Below are 16,883 nucleotides of genomic sequence, written 5' to 3'. Positions count from 1 at the left end.
CGTGCGGCAGACAAAGCTGAGGAATAAGGGTCTGCACTGAAAAGCCGACTAAAGCCACACAGTTCTCACCACTGAACCCCAGAAAGAGTCCAAGGCATCAGAGTTGGACGCATCAGACAATGCTGAAGACAGGGATAAGAGAGAGGGAAAACTAGGAGGATTAGTTCAAAGCCTCTAAAAGGAGCTGTTAAGTCTCTTAGATATCCAGACAAGTACCTCTCCGCACCCCAGCACCCGATGGGATGAAACAGACCGGCTCTGGGCGTGTGTAAACCAGACAGAAGTGAGGCATGGGTGAGGTGCCGTACAGAAAACAGGGAGAGGAGGTCAGTTTCTGCTTATTGAGTAGGGAGACCCCAACCGTCCTAATCTACCCTACCACCTCCAAACGGAAGTCTGGGGGAATCCCTTTCTGGAGAGACTGATAGACTCTTGAGAAAAGGTCCACATAGAATGACAGGAGGGCATCTGGGTGGCTCAGTGGGTTAAAGCCTCTATCTTCGGCTCAGGTCATGATCCCAGGGTCCTGGGATTGAGCCCCACATTGGGCTCTCTGCTCAGCAGGGAGCCTGCTTCCTCCTCTCTCTCTCTCTGCCTGCCTTTCTGCCTGCTTGTGATCTCTACCTGTCAAATAAATAAATAAAATATTAAAAAAAAAAAAAGAATGACAGTCAGGAATCCCCAGACATGATGGCCTGGTTAGATACCCCCCCCCCCGAGGGAAGTCCCTTAGGAAGTCCTCCCACACCCAGGAATGACTGTGCAGCATTTAAGTCCCTCTTCGTTAAGAGTGGACAGCCAAAACATCTGGTTTTTGAGGGAAGCCACTGATAGGAAAGGAACCACACCAGCCAAACAAAAAAAGAAACTGTGAGGAAATAGAGATAATGATTAAAGCATAAGCTTTAGAGTCAGACAGAGCCTAAGTTCAAATCCCGGCTATACAACTTACCAGCTGTGTGACCTTGGGCAAGTTACTTAACCTCTCTGACTCTGCATTCCATCACATCTAAAATAAGAATAATATTATTATCTACTCTGAGAAGTTGTTAGGAAGACTGAAATGAGTTAATATTTATGAAATACTTAGAAAAAGCCTGAATAATATTGGGCACTGTATGAGTGTTTTATAAATACAAAATGAATGCAGAGAGCAGAAGGAAACATCAAACTCCTTTTTTAAACTTCTCATGAGATGAGAGATGATATTGCATCCATAAATACAAGCTATTAAAATAGGATGCTATTAAAAAGTAACATACAAAGAAAAAGTTGCGTTTTTTTTTTAAACTCTTGGAAATTAAACTACAATTACATTTTTTAAAAAAAAAAGAAGAAGAAGTGTTGGACTTGGGGAAATTTCCTGAAAAATAAAATGAAAAGACAAACAGATGGAAAATGGAGAGAGAAAAGATATGAAAACGAGAGGGTAAACCCAGGAAGTCTGACACGCTCCTACAAAGAGTTGTAGAATAACAGACCAGAGAGAATGGAGAAGAGGACGTTGGCAGAGAAGTAAGACACGAAGAGTTCCCAGCCGAAGCATGTGATCAATAGCTAAAGAATTCACCAAGTCCTGACCACAGTCAGTGGCTGAACAACCCAGACCAAGAGGCATCCTCGAGGAATTCAGGCTAACAGAGATAAGAGAAAACCTTACAAGTTTTTGGAGAGAAAAAACAAATTGCCTACAGAAGATCTACACTCAGCCCGAGCCGGAACTGCTCAGCGGATGCAATTAAAACCAGAGGACACTGGGCGGAGAGAAGAGATGGGAAATCTTTCTTTTCTAAGACAGAATTCTCTACCCAGCAAGCTACACATGAAGCATAAGGGTAGAATTTGATTTCAAATATATTCCAGGAGTGCCTGGGTGGTGCAGTCAGTAAAGCATCTGACTCTTGGTTGTGGCTTGAGTCACAATCTCAGGGTCATGAGATCAAGCCCCAAGTGGGGCTCCCTGCTCAGCTGCGAGTTTGCTTGAGATTCTCTCTCTTTCCTTCTCCCTTTGCCCCTCCTCCTGCTTGCAGGTACGCCCTCTCTCTCTCTCAAATAATCTTTAAATATATATATAAATATATATTCCAAATATGTATATCATAATATTTCATACATAGATCAAATATATTGATATTATTTATTAATATTAATTATATATCATATATAATACTTCATAATATATCATATATTATATTAATATAATATTAATTATGTATATCTAATGGTGCTATAATCATAATTAATATATTAATTATATTTGCATGTTAATATAATATATACATTATATATTAATATATAAAATATATTTTTTGGCGAGAACATTTACATTCTACTCTCTTCACAGATTTCCATTATACCATATAGTGTTATTAACCATAGTCACGGTGTTTTATATTATACCCTCTAACCTTATTCATCTTGAAAGTTGGTATCTTTTTACCAACCTCTGCCTATTTCCCCCACCCTTACCCCCTGGCAACCACTCCTCTGTCTCTATGAGTTTGGGCTTCTTTTTTTTTTTCCCCCACTTCTGTGATAGATATCTAGCAAACCAAAAACAAAACAAAGCAAAAACAAAACAAAACAAAAAACAACCCAACAACCAAAAAGAAAAAGAAAACAGAACAGGAAATCTTTAGATACTACAAGGCTGGAGTGTGGATATTATTTTACCTAGTTCTGTAAAAGCTGGAGACTGGCTTAACCGAACTATCGTGTACGTCTCCAGGAGGATAGAAAGAAAAGAAACACAGCAGGCCACCCCTCACAGAAGAAGTCTACGTCCTCACCTTCCATGGGAGGAATTTGGTGGCTAATACCTACAATTTTTAAAAACCAAGGAGTATCTTCCGAGCCATTGATGCCCAATGCAATATGAAAGTAAATACAAGTAAATACAAGAAAAAAGTAGTTTTTTTTGGTTGGAAGTAGCTGTCTCTGAAAATTGGGGCTTGGGGCTCAGGGAGAGGTGGAGCCAACACTGCTGTTTTTCATTAAAAGCCTTGCGGAATCATTTGGCTTCTTAAATTATGCACATACATCGCTTTGATAAAAATTAAAATTAAATTGAAAATGATCCGAACTTCTCTGCATAGCTGGAAAGCCTGAGCGCCTATCAGGAATAGCACGACTTCTACCTCCCGTCATAAATGGGACATAGCCAGACGGGATGCCGACGGTTGCTATGGTTTCTCTGACATCTCTGCTCCCAGGAAGCACTCCTGTCATGGTGCCTGGTGCTGGGGACGTTCCCGGAAGTAATCCTGAGGGTCAGGAACCCAGGGACGTGCAGCAGCCTGCTGGAGTTCCGGGCTAACGCTCGGAGGGGGTCTTTTCACTGGATGGGGCAGGGGGAGGGGTCTCCAGGGGTGCCAAGGAATCAGGAGAAAGGACGCCACGAGTCAGAAGCACCATTGGAAGCAGCCAGAAAACTGACTTTCACCGTTCTGAGAACTGCCTTACACACATGCGGAAAATATACCTGCTCTACTCCTACGTCGCAGCCTGGCTGACCATATGTAGATGAAGCAGACCCACCTCAGAGCTCATGCCCTCCTAGTTGGTAAATGGCCAAGGCGACCCACTGTGTGCCACACCCTCAGGGATACGCATGAAGGGCGCAGTCCAGGTTTGCAAGGAGTTCATGATCTAGGGACTATCCCCAGGGTTCCTTTTACGGAGGAGATGGAAATGTGTTGATCCAACAACCCTCACGTTGCTTGCGGGCTGCCAGACTTCTGCAGTCTGGGCACATGTACGCAATTAAATGTCATCAAGTGCTCTAACTGCTAAGGATAGATGGAGCAGGTGATGGGTTCCAGAAGGGAAGAAAAGGGCAAATCAGGGGAAGCTTCCGAGAGGAAGGCCCTCGTCCCGGGCCTGGCTGCCAGGCGGATATTCAAAGGATGGGAGTTAGAGAGGGTATGAGGCGTACGGAGGTGAGAAGCCAAACAGAGGGAAGGGAATCTGGAGCAAAAGTCCAGAACAGCCCAGGGTGTCCATGGTAGCTGACTCCAAGGTTGAGACCCAGAGCTGGACGGTTGGACACAAGTCAGATCACATCAGGTCTGGTGTGTTCTGCTAACCCATCAAAGCTCTCCTGTGAGTCCTGCTCCCCAGAGGGTGGTCCTCCAAACAGCGACACCAGCATCCCCTTGAGGCTTGTCAGAAATGCAGAATCTAGAGCTCAACCCGAATCTGCATTGTAACAGGAACCCTAGGCTGAATCATGTTCTAGGATGAGAAGCTCTGATCCAGACCACTGTCTCCCACCCTTTGGAAGTATGCAGATGCCTTTTTAACATCTTGACATTTCTCAGACATCATTCCCCCCACATGAACGCTATCGTGCTTTTTATATTCACTGATTGAGAAAATACTCAATTACAGAAGGTAAGCTTTGAATGACTTTGACTTCCGTAATTATATCACAATCTATATACATGATATGTTTGGCATCTGCTTGTACCTAACTTCCACCACCAGCGTGTGCAAACAGAATGTTTATAAATAGAATCTCAATCATCCACCAACATCCCCGATGGTTCCGGATACATGGCACTTCCTGATGGCTTTTCAAGGGTGATTTCTCCTGCATGCTGGTTGCCCACCCAGAATCATCAGCCTCCTTACCAAGGAGTTTATAATCTCTGAGCCTGAATGCACCAGGGAAACTCATTATTTAAAGAATCCTTGGGATAAATGTTTTTGTAATGAGAGCAGACCAAATTGCACACCGGTGCCTTCACAAATGTATGTTTTGTGGACCTTCTGTTTAACAGGAATGTGTCAAATGAAGCCGCTCTTCTTTGTTGCATAACTAAGACCCAACATTAACCCTCTCCTTCCCCAACATGGACAAATCACTCCATAGGACACAACATGCTTCACCTGCATCGTATCCTCTGACCCTCATACACTCTTAACGATGTAGACCAAGCAGGCTTAATCATTTAAAGATTAATCCATTGAACAGATAGTAAGTAAGCTAGTCTCTGAGATGCCGAGTGGCTTTCCCATGACCTCATGGCCAAAGAGCATTGGAACTAGCACTTGAATCTATCTCTGATTTGGTCCTTGGTTCTTTCCGCCAAGAGCCAATGAATAATAATGAAAACAGAAAAAGAGAACGGAGGGATAAAAGCGGTTGCTTTGGTTAACATTTTCATTGCTTGGTTAACATCTTTGCCAGATCATCACAGGAGCTTTGAGGCTCTGCAGGAAGCGGTTGAGGTTTGCAGCCTTCACCACACTGTCGTGGCCACTTGCTAAGGAGCTATCATTGAGAACCCCCTACCCCACGAGCTGCCCTGAACAGACATCATTGCAGCCCGTCTGGCTTGGGGACACAGGGTTGATTTCTCTTCCTCCAGATCTGGTCTAGCCTCAAAATGTCACCTGTAAGCACTGGAGTGTGAGCGTACTGGAGTGTGAGAGTACCCGTCTCTGTGCGGGATTCAGATTTGCTCATCTAGACGTGCTGCTCAGCTGGGCTTATCATGGGAGGGGTGGGCAGGGAGCACAAGACACATACAGCCCAATGTTAGCCAGGCAGCAATTCAGGGAGTCTTTATGTTGTCTTTAGAAAACTCAGCCTCCTCTGACTTGCGAGGGCTGAACAGCCATGTTGGGTTTTTTAAATCTAGTTTTCAGGATATTAAAATGAGATGCAATGAGGTTAGGAGACTTGTGCATGATCCCGGGCTCCTAGAATTGCAAGGCTAAAAGTCACCTGAGGGATCAGCTCTACTCCCCCCCACCCTTAATTTAAACAAGAGGAAACTAAGGCTCAGAGAGGCAATATAACTTGCCTGAGGTCACACAGCTATTCAGTGGTGGGGCTGGGAATCAGACCCAGGGCTCCATGATTTCAGAGCCCACACTTTTCTTGGGACCCTCTCCTGCTCCCCTTTCCAGGGCCCCACCTCAGCCTCCTTGGATTCCTCTATGCATGCCAGAAGGGCTGGAGGAACCAAGATGGCGCCCCTAGTGGACCACCGAAACAGTGTTTGGCAGAACCTTTCCACCAGAGCTCTCAATGGCTGGGGCTAGGACCTCAGTCCCTATTATCGTCACCGTCCCACACAGTGAGCCTTCCCCTGAACTCTGAGATGAGAGAACACAGGCTGCTGAACCCAATGTCAATTAAAAGATTCTCTCCCTTCATCCTGTACAGCTTCATCCCTGTACAGCTTGAACCCTTATTAGCTTGTCACCTGGGACCACTGCTTCCTCTAGTCGACTGACAAAGGGCAGGGGAGAGTGAGGAGTCAAGATACTTTCTTCCTGGACCCTCCCAGGCCACCACTTGCCATGTGGCCATTGGCCACTCTCTTCCCTGTGGGTTTCAATTTTCTCACCTACAAGATGAAAAGTTAGTTGGATTCAAGCAGTGCCAAGGACTCTCCTAGCTCCAAAATTCTATGCAGCCATGAATGGTGGACCCTGGGCCTGTCCTTTCCTTTCTTTGGACTTTGGTTTCTTCACCTATAACATAGATACAATGTAAAAATATATATATAATTTATATATATATACATATATATATATATGTATATATATATTTCCCTAAGTGGGAATATTGACATGTTGACGCCTATCTCGGGATGGTGGGGAGGATCTGGGACGTGAAGTCTGTGAGCCCCAGAGCTCACCATACTCATGGCAGTGTAGTTGTTTGCCATGTCCTATAGGGACATGAATGGCTCAGAGTCCGGGCCTGCAAGCTCTCGAAGGGGACCTACCCCATGGAGAACGCAGCCGGTGACACCAGAACGGCACTGTCTGAGTGATGCCGGGTATTAGAGGGCAAAAAAGCAGAGCCTTGTGAGAGGACAGCCAGGGACGGATGCTGGATTTGCTCACTGTGGGTACAGCAAGCTGACCACTCTGAGCCTTTGTTTTCTTCTCTGTAAAACATTTGTTCTCGTGTCTGTAATAAGCCTGCCTCTCGGGGCAACTCCAAGGCGTAATAAAGGGATCATCCAGCCTCTGACCACATCCCAGTGGCTCTGAGAACAGGCCAAGGGCATGCCTGTCTCAGGGCTTCCTCACCTGCTGGAACACACCTGCTTCCTCCTGGAACGCTCTCCTGGGGTCATCCCACAAGCCACCTGCCTGCTTCAGCCAGGTTCCTGCCTACAGACAGTACGCTGGAAAGCCCTGGAGAGTCACAGCCCACCCCACTCCCCCTCCACCCCACCCCGCCTATGCGGTTTCACTGTCCTCTCCTGTGCTTCTCCCCCGAGCACGGGACGCAGCTGGCCTGTGTCCCTGGTTGGTATCTGCTCCGCCCGGAATGGGAGCTCCAGCAGGACGCAGGACCTGCGCGGTTCCCTGCTGGGCCCCCGGCCCCTGGCCTGTGGCAGGTGTCCACGCAAGGCATTTGGTACGTCACTGTCCAGGGGACAAGGGGATGGATGCAGAATGGTGGGGAGCACCCAGGGCTCTCAGGAAGGCCAGAGTTTTCCCTGGTTCTGTGAAAAGCAGCACTTCCAGGAGCCACTTCAGGGAAGTAAGAAGAGATGAGCGTGGTTTTGGAGATAGTTCCTCTCTTACCTCCTATCTCTTTCTCTGTCTCTCTCTCCATCATGTACACATACACACACACACACACTTCAGTCCCCAGAGAACGGCAGGGCCCAGCCCAGCATCCGGTGAGCAGTGTCAGAGCCAGAGAAGCCAATGGGGGGCCCGGAGCGGGGGGTGGCCCAGCGGATGGACGGCCCCTCCCCAGCCTGGCTGAAACATGGACCTGGGCACTCCAGGCCCCTTTCCTTGAGCCCGAAGAGCAGTGAGGCCCAAAGGCTGAGTCTCGCCCCCACTGTGATATCATAGGCCACAGAAGCCAGGCAGATGGCAGCCACCCAAGACAGGAACACCAGCCAGGTCCCTTCAGCAGGGTGTCTCGAGCAGTCTTTGCTGTGACCACCACCCCCCCACCCCAGCTTAAGTCCCCACACAGCTGCCCGCCAGGCTCTGAATGACTGTCCACCTGCTGCCTTGAGACGGTGGCAGTGGGTCCTGATGGCTCAGCAGGACTTGTGCGGACCCAGCTTGGCCAAAACCTCGCCTAGGAGACCCAGACAAATAGGCCGCCCTCTTGGCATCTCTGTGCCTCCGCTGTAAAAGGAGAAGCTGGGACTCTGTGAGTCTCAGAGGTCAGCTGTGCTGTTTGTTCACTTCTGCAAGCAGTATGATACTTACTATGTGCCAAGCGTTATGCAGATATGCATAAATTAAACACTGATCCTGTCCCCAAGTATCTCCCAGACTTAGTGGAGAAAGAGTTAAGTGGAAAAGGGACGTACCAGATATTGGGACCTCCAGTGGAAGAGAGCTTCCAGGACAGGAGAGCTGGATAGGGATCAACCAGATGGAAGGGGAAGAGAAGGGCCAGTCCAGATGCAGGGGGTCCCATCAGGAAGGAGGAGTGAGAAAGGACACCTGACCCAGCTGGGTTGTTGTTGTTGTGGTTGTTTTTTAATAAGAACATTATTTATTATTGAAACTTGAGTTTACAAATCCATTTTTTTAATTGAAGCAAATTAAGTTTATTTTTTTGTGAGTTATTATCCAACTGGGTTTTATTGAAAGCCAGAAGCACTGAATAAGGACAGTGACAGAATTATAAGTCAGTGAGCCTTTCTTAATCACCAGACTCTGTGCTAAGGGTTTTCTGTGCAATGCCAATAGCCCTATGAAGACAGATCCATTATTAGGTCCAAACTCATTCTGCAAATTTTGCAGAAAACCCAGGCTCCAAGAGATGAAACAACTTGCCAAAGGTCACGGAGCTAGACTTGATCTTAGCCTGCCTGACCCCAGAGCACCAAGCATTTAACCAACTGTCCTAGGCTCTGTCTGGTTCTGACCCCCCAGGTAGAAGGCCCTGTGTTTCTACATCTCTTACAATGCCCAGGTCACTCCCTGGGGAAAAGGGTTCTCTACTCCAGGTGCGAGCTCTGCTCACCATGGCCCTACCCAGTGTCCCCAGGATGGCCATCCACCATGAAAGGCTATTGGCTGTCCTGTGGGAGACAGGGATAGCGTCCTGCACAGAAGTCTCTCCAGGTCAAAGCACCGAGCATACCTCCGCTAGCAAAGCCTCCAGGAATGAGGACACACTGGGGTTAGGGCCATGGGGAAGGTTAGCATGGAAACAAGAAGACTGGTGGTCACAGTATGTACCTTCAGATCCTTGAAGGTGTGTCAAGTGGAAAAAGGGATGGAGCTGGGAGCAGGGGCCAATTTATAAACAGGCAGTTTTCAGCTCAAAATAAGGATGACCTTTGAAAACCATGGACCACCCTGTAGGCAGTGAGGTCTCCCACCAAGAACACTCAGACACAGCAGCTGTCCTTCTGTGCATGGTGCTGCACAGGTGCCTCTAGCTGTCTCCCAGAGCCCAGGCAGTACATGCCCTCTGGGGTCCGAACCAGTGAGGACTCAAGCAGGCAATCAACAGGATAATCCAAGGACGAATGAAGGACTGTTTACAAAGGTGTGGGCAAGGCTTAGGGAGGGCAGGACAGCCACTACCATGCCTAGGGAAAGGGGAACAGAGCTGGCATCAGAACCCAGACAGAGAGCAATACCAAGAGCTCCCCGTAGCCCCCCAGTGCAGAACTGTGGATTTCCAAGGTGCCGTGCGGCTAACTCGCAGTGCCCCAGCCAATGGAGCTAAGAGACTGAATATCCCAGAGTCACTCCTCTCTCCTCCAGTTTCCTACAGACCCATCATCACTGGCTGACCCCAGCCAGAAGCCAGAAGGTGAGGGAGCCCATCAGGACAGTCTCTGCAGGTGCAGCTCCCAGGGCAGAGAGCCGAAGGCAGAGGACTGGCTAGGGGAGGCTATCTTGCACTGAGCTGAGCCCCCATGCATCTGGCCTCCCTCCTACCCTCCCCTCTCCAGCTAGCTATCCTAGCCACTGTTGTAAAGTTGGTTTCGGCCAACACAGATTGCTCTGTATCAACATGTCCCTGCCTTAGCCTAGAAAATTCCTCTGGCTTTTCAGAAAATCTTCCCTTCCTACTTCCCTCGTGTTTACTTCCTTGGCATATTTCCTGTAATTTGCAAAGATTAAAGATTTAAGCTTCTTTTATTGCTATGTACTTTCCCGGCCCCATTATGCATTCTGTCCGTGGCTTGCCCGTCTCCTCCCGCAGAGAGGTTCCAAATCCTTTCTGCACGCACAGAAAACGCTCTACAGGTAGACCTCACCTTGAGCCAACCATGGCTGTGTACTTGAAAAGGGGTACGGTATTCTGTCTTGGGCTGGGACGCGCCTTACCACCTTCCTCCTGATCCAACATTATCTTTCATGTTTGGTCCTAATTAACAAGGGCTCCCAACACTGTGCATGTAGTAACTTCCCCTTTCGCTGTGCTCTCTCATGCTCTCACGCACTCACTCGTTCTCGGGGGCTTTGAATCCTGGTGTTCATGATATGTAAACAAATCCTTTGCGGCTCTTGGGGCCCGCGCTCTGCAGCAGCTCCGTGTCAGATCCTTTGGTGGTGAGGGGAACACGAGGCTGGGAAGAATTCTGTCCATGCCAGTCTGGGTTCTGGTCAGGGCTGGTTCCTCCAACGTGCCGCCCGTGTGGTCATGCTGGTCCCCGTGCTCTAAAGGCCACACCCTTGCTTGAATGTTCAGCTGTAGCTGTCTTGAAATTCATAATTTTTTTTAAGAAGGGTCCCCACATTTTCATTTTGTGCTGGGACCCCAAAACCGTGTGGGTTGTCCCAGTTATTGTTATAACTGCTGCTGCTGCTGTGGTTTTATGGGCAACCCACCTACATCTCAGCAGGAGGGACACCCCCCTCCACCGCCAAGTCATGTGACATGGACAGGCAGCCTGTGCTGCTGGCATTTCCCTGGGTCCAACCAGACCCTGGGCAGACTCACAGTTGTCAAAAAGCAGGGAATGAATTAGAAGTCAGAGGACTTGACTTCTAGCCCCTGCTCTACCCTGGACTTGCTGTGTGCACTTGGCCAAATCACTTCCCCTCTCTGGACTAGATTGCTACTTGCCCACCTGTGTTTGGCCTCAGATAACCTATAGTCGAATCTCTGGAAATGCAGATGCCTGGGCTCTACCCCAGAGTGACTGGATGGAGGGGTGGGTCCCCACAATCATCACCCAGAGCTCCCTACATGATTTTGATGTGCATTCCAGTCCGAGGACCTCCGAGATACCTGACTGGAGCCTTTGACTCTAGCTGTCTATATTGGATCACTGAGTTCTTAAGTTGGGTCTTCACTGTGACACTGATAGCATCCATGTCCAGGAAGTGTAGGACACTGCGGGTGGGTACTACAGGGCAGAGACTGGAAGGCGGCTGCTCACTACTCAGACTGGAGAATGATCCATAGAGGGAGGCTGAGGGCAGCTCTATGAAGGAAGAGAAACTATCTGGAGATGGGAGACTAGTGTTATGGGGAACCAGGGCTGGAGGACAGCTGGGACGATCACCGTGGGCTGGCCATGAAGACACACAGCCCTGCTTCTGCTTGCCCAGAGCCCCACCCAAATCACCCAAGGCCTCCAGGCCACAGACCCTCCCAGAGGCACCTGCTTAGGAAAGCAAGGGGCCGACGTCCTTGCTATCCCTGATGTTGTGAGACGTCTGGAATCTGTTCACAGCTAACATTCTCCAGCGACACTGCCCACTGAAGTTGTCACTAGCCACATGCGACTATTTAAGTAAATTTATTAAATTGAAATTCAATTAAAGATAAATAAGGCAAGCAAAAAAAAAAAAGGTAAGTATGTGAGGTGATAGATGTATTAATTAATCTGATGAGGAAATCCTTTCCTAACGGGTACATATATCAAATCTTCACATCGTATACCTTACCTCACAATATGTCAGTTATACCTCAGTAAAGCTGGGGGGGGGGTTAATTAGGCAAATAATTGGAATCTCAGTTCCTTGGTTGCACTTGTCACACTTCATGTTGTTATAGCTCCTACTTGGAAAGCACAGATTCTAGAACATTCCACCTTGACAGAAAGTTCTCTAAAGAGAGTGGAAGCTTTACCCGTCACTCTTTTCTGTGCCCAGCCAGTTGCTGGATATTTGTAATGATAGGAGATCATTTAGAAATGTACTCTGCCCCAGCCCCTGCTGCTTCTGGAATAAACTCCCCTTCCAAATCCCAACCTGCTCTGGCTGGCCTTGGGCAGCTCTCACAAGGCAGGCATGCCTGGCCTGTCTGCTTTGCCCATTACTCGAAGCGTTTCTGACAAAACGACTTCACTTTTCATTTCTCCCTGTAAGCCACAGGTCCCCTCCTTTGAGCCTGTCTTACTGGCTCTCGGGTTTCCTAAGCTCAGTTCCCTAGCCGGCACGTAGCTTCAGAGAGCTCCAGAAAACAAGTTTTGGCATCTCTCCCATCCCACCCCCCACAGCTCACTGAACATGACTTCAGTTCATCCAAGCACAAGCATCCCTGTGATCCCAGCATCACGCCTCTTCCGCTGCTTCCCTATCTGAGCCTGTTCATCAGGCTCCTGACCTCTCCTCCACCCTTCCCCTTCCCGCCCATCCTCCATCTCCCGCAGTCGCCTTCCCTGATGCTCCTGTGGGGCACTGGGAGGAATAAGGGGCACTCACTTCTCTGCAGCATTCACCACCCCTGGGAAAGACAGGCCCCAAATCACAGGCATGCCGGGACATTCGGACAGCATTCTGCACACAGACAATCTGGGTAAAGAAATAGCAGAACATTTGACCACTGGAGGGAAGGGTGCCTACTAAGCCCTTCTGTGCATGTACCCCTACCATGGAATTGTTGCCCATCAGAGACCCCCCACCCCACCCCTGCCTCTGTCACTGGACACCAGGTTGTCTGTGGGTCTTGCCCATTCCCGTGCCTGGCCCCAGCCCTTCCTTCCTCTCAGCGTTCGTCCCCAGACTATGATCCCAGTGCTAACACCTCCCCCCCTCCCTCACTCACCTCGACCTCCATTTGTCCCCTCATTTGCTTGAGTCACAAATCCCTTATTCACTCAGCAGGCATTGCCTGAGTGCATGCTATATGGCCTGACCCCACGGGGGACCTTTGAGATCCAGGGAGACAGCCCAGAACTTGGCTTCAGGATCCTCCAGCCTGGTGGAAGAGACAATCAGATAAAGAATTAGTGCCCGGTGTGGCAGAAGTTTCATCAGGTATATGTAAAGAACACAAGAGAGCAAGAGAAGGGTTCGCTTTGGGTGGGGCTGGGGGCTGAATCTTCGGAGACAAGTAGGGAGATTGGTCAAGTGGACAAGGTTGAAAGGCTTTCCAGACAGAAGGAAATGCATGTGCATTCATGCAGAGCAGAGACCAGTAACAACCAATCTGGGCAGCCCGGGAGGGTTGGACCATCTGGCGCCATGAAGGAGGCTGCCCCAAGAAGGCTGGTTAACAGGGGCGGGTTATGGAGGCTGGGCTCCTTATCAGCCTGGGAGAAAGTTGTGCAGGTTTTCGTGCTGGACAGCTCCCTCTGCGGGCTGTAGGGAAAGCCCAAGACTGAGGACTCTGACCCAGGAAAGGCTCATACAACCCACCTGTGCATTCTCCATTAATTGTGAGCCCATCTCTGCCATCCCATCACCTTCCACCACTCTTGCCACCTCCTGCTGCCAAGGGCCATTTCTCTTGGGAAGTGAAAGAGAGGCCGAAGGGTCTCTTCTGGTTGCCCATTTCCTACAGCTCCAAGGGGCAGCAGGCATCTTAGCATACAAGCAAGTCCTCTATTTTCATTTCTGCTGCTGTGTCTTCGTCTCTTCCCCCTCCTGATCCCCTCACCTTCAGCTCATGGCCCAGCAGAGAAGCTTGTGAATAAAATAAAGGTGCTTGACTCACTTCCTAATCCCATTTTATAGTGTGCCAGAGTCCAAAGCAAAGGGTTGGCTTAACTGGCCTAAATTAGCTTCTGACAGCTACTATAACAGATGCCACAAACTTCCTGGCTTCAAACAATACAGATTTATTCTGTTATAGTGCTGGAATTTAGATGTCCAAAACCCGGTCTCACAGGGCAAAAATCTAGGGGCTGGCGGGGCTGCATTCCTTGTGGGGGTTTCAGGGGGAAAATCTGTCCCCCTGCCTTGTGCAGCATCCCGTGGCTTGTGGCTCTTTCCTCCATGTCCAAAACCAGCAACAAAGCTTCTTCCATTCTATCCCGGACGCTGACCCTCCTGCCTCCCTCTCATGAGGACCCTTGTGATGACATTGGGCTGCCCAGATAATCCAGGATAACCTCCCCATCTCCAGGTCCCTCGATTAATCCCATCTGCAGGGTCCCTTCTGCAGGGCAAAGTGACATCTTCATAGTTTCCAGAGATAAGGATGTAGATGTCTTTGCAGGCCATCATACTGCCCACCAGGTGGCCTTTTCTGGCGTCCCTCTGAGCTTCTGAATCCCAGGAGTCTGTGAGCATCTGCTGTCGCTGACCCATGGCTCTGTGTGTCTTTGTCCTTTCAGAGGAAACGACATTTGAAGCAGGAGTGAAAGTTCAGATCCACAGTCAGTCTGAGCCGCCTTTCATCCAAGAACTGGGCTTTGGGGTGGCTCCAGGGTTCCAGACTTTCGTGGCCACCCAGGAGCAGAGGGTAAGTTCCTGGGCTCCCTGGACCAGAGGTCCTGGGCCCTACGCCGGCCACCGGCATAGGCATGAGGAGGGGAAATGGGACTCCCACTTTTGGAAGGCTCTGAGTCCACTCAGGAGGCCTGAGTGGGGATGGGCTCGGGACAAAGGCTCACCTAGAAATTGGAGAAAGGTATCAGCTTAACCTCTGTCACCCGGTTCTCCCATACCATCCATCAGCTCCTAAAATTGGGTGTGAGAGAAACCCAGCTTACTTTCTTTTTCACTGAATTGGGTCAGGGTTTTTTCCAGAACCTTCTGGGGTGGGGGGGAGGGGGCAGAACTTTCTTAATCTATGGGAAAGCACTGAGAGTGTGGGCCTCCTAAGCTGTTCCCCATACTTAATGCCTGGATACTTGCTGACGGCCAAGATCAGCCTCCACAGGAGCACACAGTTGGGGGGGGATGTCGGCTTTGAGGCAGACACAGAGGAGCCTGGGAGGCTGGCTGGCCTCCATGGGCCTCAGAGGCTGAGACAGGTGGAGAGATCAGAAATGAGCATGCAAAGGTATCTGAGGTGGGAACCAAGTGGCGCAGCCAGAAAACCTCATCTTTAAGGACAAAGAAGGAGGGCATGGAGCAGATGGCAGGGAGCCAAGTTCAGGGCTGAGGATTTGAGTCGAGAAGGGCAAGAAGACAGACGAACAAGTCCAGGCATGCAGACAGACAGGCTGCCCTGGTGAGCCCAGAACCCAAGCTATTAGCCTCATGAGCTTTTGAGTACCGCCAACCCCAAGCAAAGCCAGACACTCGTTAAAGTGACAAGGACAGATTTTAATCAAAAATATACCCTTGCAGTAGGGACAAAGGTTCAGCATGAACGGAACTCAACTTCCATTTTCACAGAGGTGGCTGGCATCTTAATGGAAATGTGAGGAGAAGGGAGGGGAGCAGAAGGGTCTGGGGCAGTCAGGGAAGTGAAACATGGCAGAAAGCAGGAAGGGGGGGGGTACTGTTCCATGAGAAACCCACCTGGGTTTGCTAATGGGCACCTGTCAGAGTTAGGCTCCTATCTGTTCACAAAGATGAGGGGATAGAAGCCCAATCTTTAGGTGTTGGCTGGAGCAAATAGTAAATTCTTCTGGCAGGCTTGAGTTTTCTTAGGCAGGGACTTACCTTCCATGAGTGACTCCAAAGAAATGTCTGGCCTGAGTGGGAAGCTGGAGCTCAGGACTTCTAAGAGCCCTTACATCTCTTCCTCTTCCCAAAAGGAAACCAAGAGACTCCCCACAGTGAGCAAGAGACAGGGACAGCCCGTTCTGGGCTTCAGAGAACAAATTTGTTGTTTGCTTTGAAGTGTGTTCTCAGAAAATCAGCCTCATTCATAGCAGCCTTGCGATGAGTATTTTAACTAATAATAAGATATTTGGTTAAACATTTTACAAATCTTCAAAGCATTTCTGCCTCATCTCATTTCATCATTTCATTCATATTAATAGAGAAATACAAAAACACATCCCAGAGCTAAATCTAATAATAAATTATGTTTACATGTATATGAAAGAGCATATTCATAGGAAATAAGACTCGAAGGAAATAAGCCAGAATACCCACAGTGGGGGAATTGTGAATGATTTATTTTCTTTTCTGGGTTTTCCACATGTTTTAGAATGTGGCTCTTTTGTTTATTCATTCAACAAATGTTTGTTGAACCCCAACTATGAACAAGGTGGTGGAGATACAGTGGTGAACAAAAGAGACCCAGGGTCTGTCCCGCAAAGTCTACGGATTAGCGGTTTCTTTCCCAAACAAAAAACAATAATTAAATAATGTGAAGCAAAGTGTAATGGTGATTGGTCCCACTTGTATGCTCTCATTCTGCCATTAGTATCCAGCTGACCCTGGTTCTCAAACACCACATTTCATTGATTCTAAGAAGTACAGTTGACTTCTGAACAACATGGGGGTTAGAGGCACCGACCTCTAATAGAGAATTAAAAGTCTGCCTATGAGCTTTGACTCCCTAGGAACTGAATTAGTAATAGCCTGCTGTTGACCAGAAGCCTTACAGATAACTGAGTCAACTAACACATATTTTGTATGTTCTATGGATTATATACCACAGTCTTACAGTAAAGAAAGCTAGAGGTAGGAAAATGTTAAGAAAATCATAGGGAAGAGAAAATAAATTTCCACATTGTACTATATTTATAAAAAAAAAAAACACACATATAAGAACACCTGTCTTGTTCAAGGGTCCACTGTATTTTTTTTTTCATATTTTAACATTTCTGAAATCAGGA

The 16,883-nt window shown here is 48.5% G+C and overlaps 1 protein-coding gene and 1 long non-coding RNA gene across 2 annotated transcripts in view; one reads left to right on the top strand and one right to left on the bottom strand.

Annotated features, from left to right (window-relative positions):
• ASIC2 (acid sensing ion channel subunit 2) overlaps positions 1-16,883 on the top strand; it is a 251,841-nt gene that overhangs the window by 175,608 nt on the left and 59,350 nt on the right. Inside the window, exon 3 of the mRNA XM_082707343.1 lies at positions 14,478-14,605. Within this exon, the coding sequence (XP_082563469.1) occupies positions 14,478-14,605 (128 nt within the window). The remainder of the gene's footprint in view (positions 1-14,477; positions 14,606-16,883) is intronic.
• The window catches only part of LOC309851755, a 64,768-nt gene continuing 60,506 nt past the window's right edge, over positions 12,622-16,883 (bottom strand). Inside the window, exons 2-3 of the long non-coding RNA XR_014304912.1 lie at positions 12,965-13,117; positions 12,622-12,711 (exon numbers count right to left, since the gene is read on the bottom strand). This is a non-coding gene — a long non-coding RNA (uncharacterized lncRNA). The remainder of the gene's footprint in view (positions 12,712-12,964; positions 13,118-16,883) is intronic.

This window comes from Mustela nivalis (assembly GCF_964662115.1).
Source record: "Mustela nivalis genome assembly, chromosome: 17".
Lineage (NCBI taxonomy): Eukaryota > Metazoa > Chordata > Mammalia > Carnivora > Mustelidae > Mustela > Mustela nivalis.
This window is presented reverse-complemented; position numbering and strand designations above follow the sequence as displayed.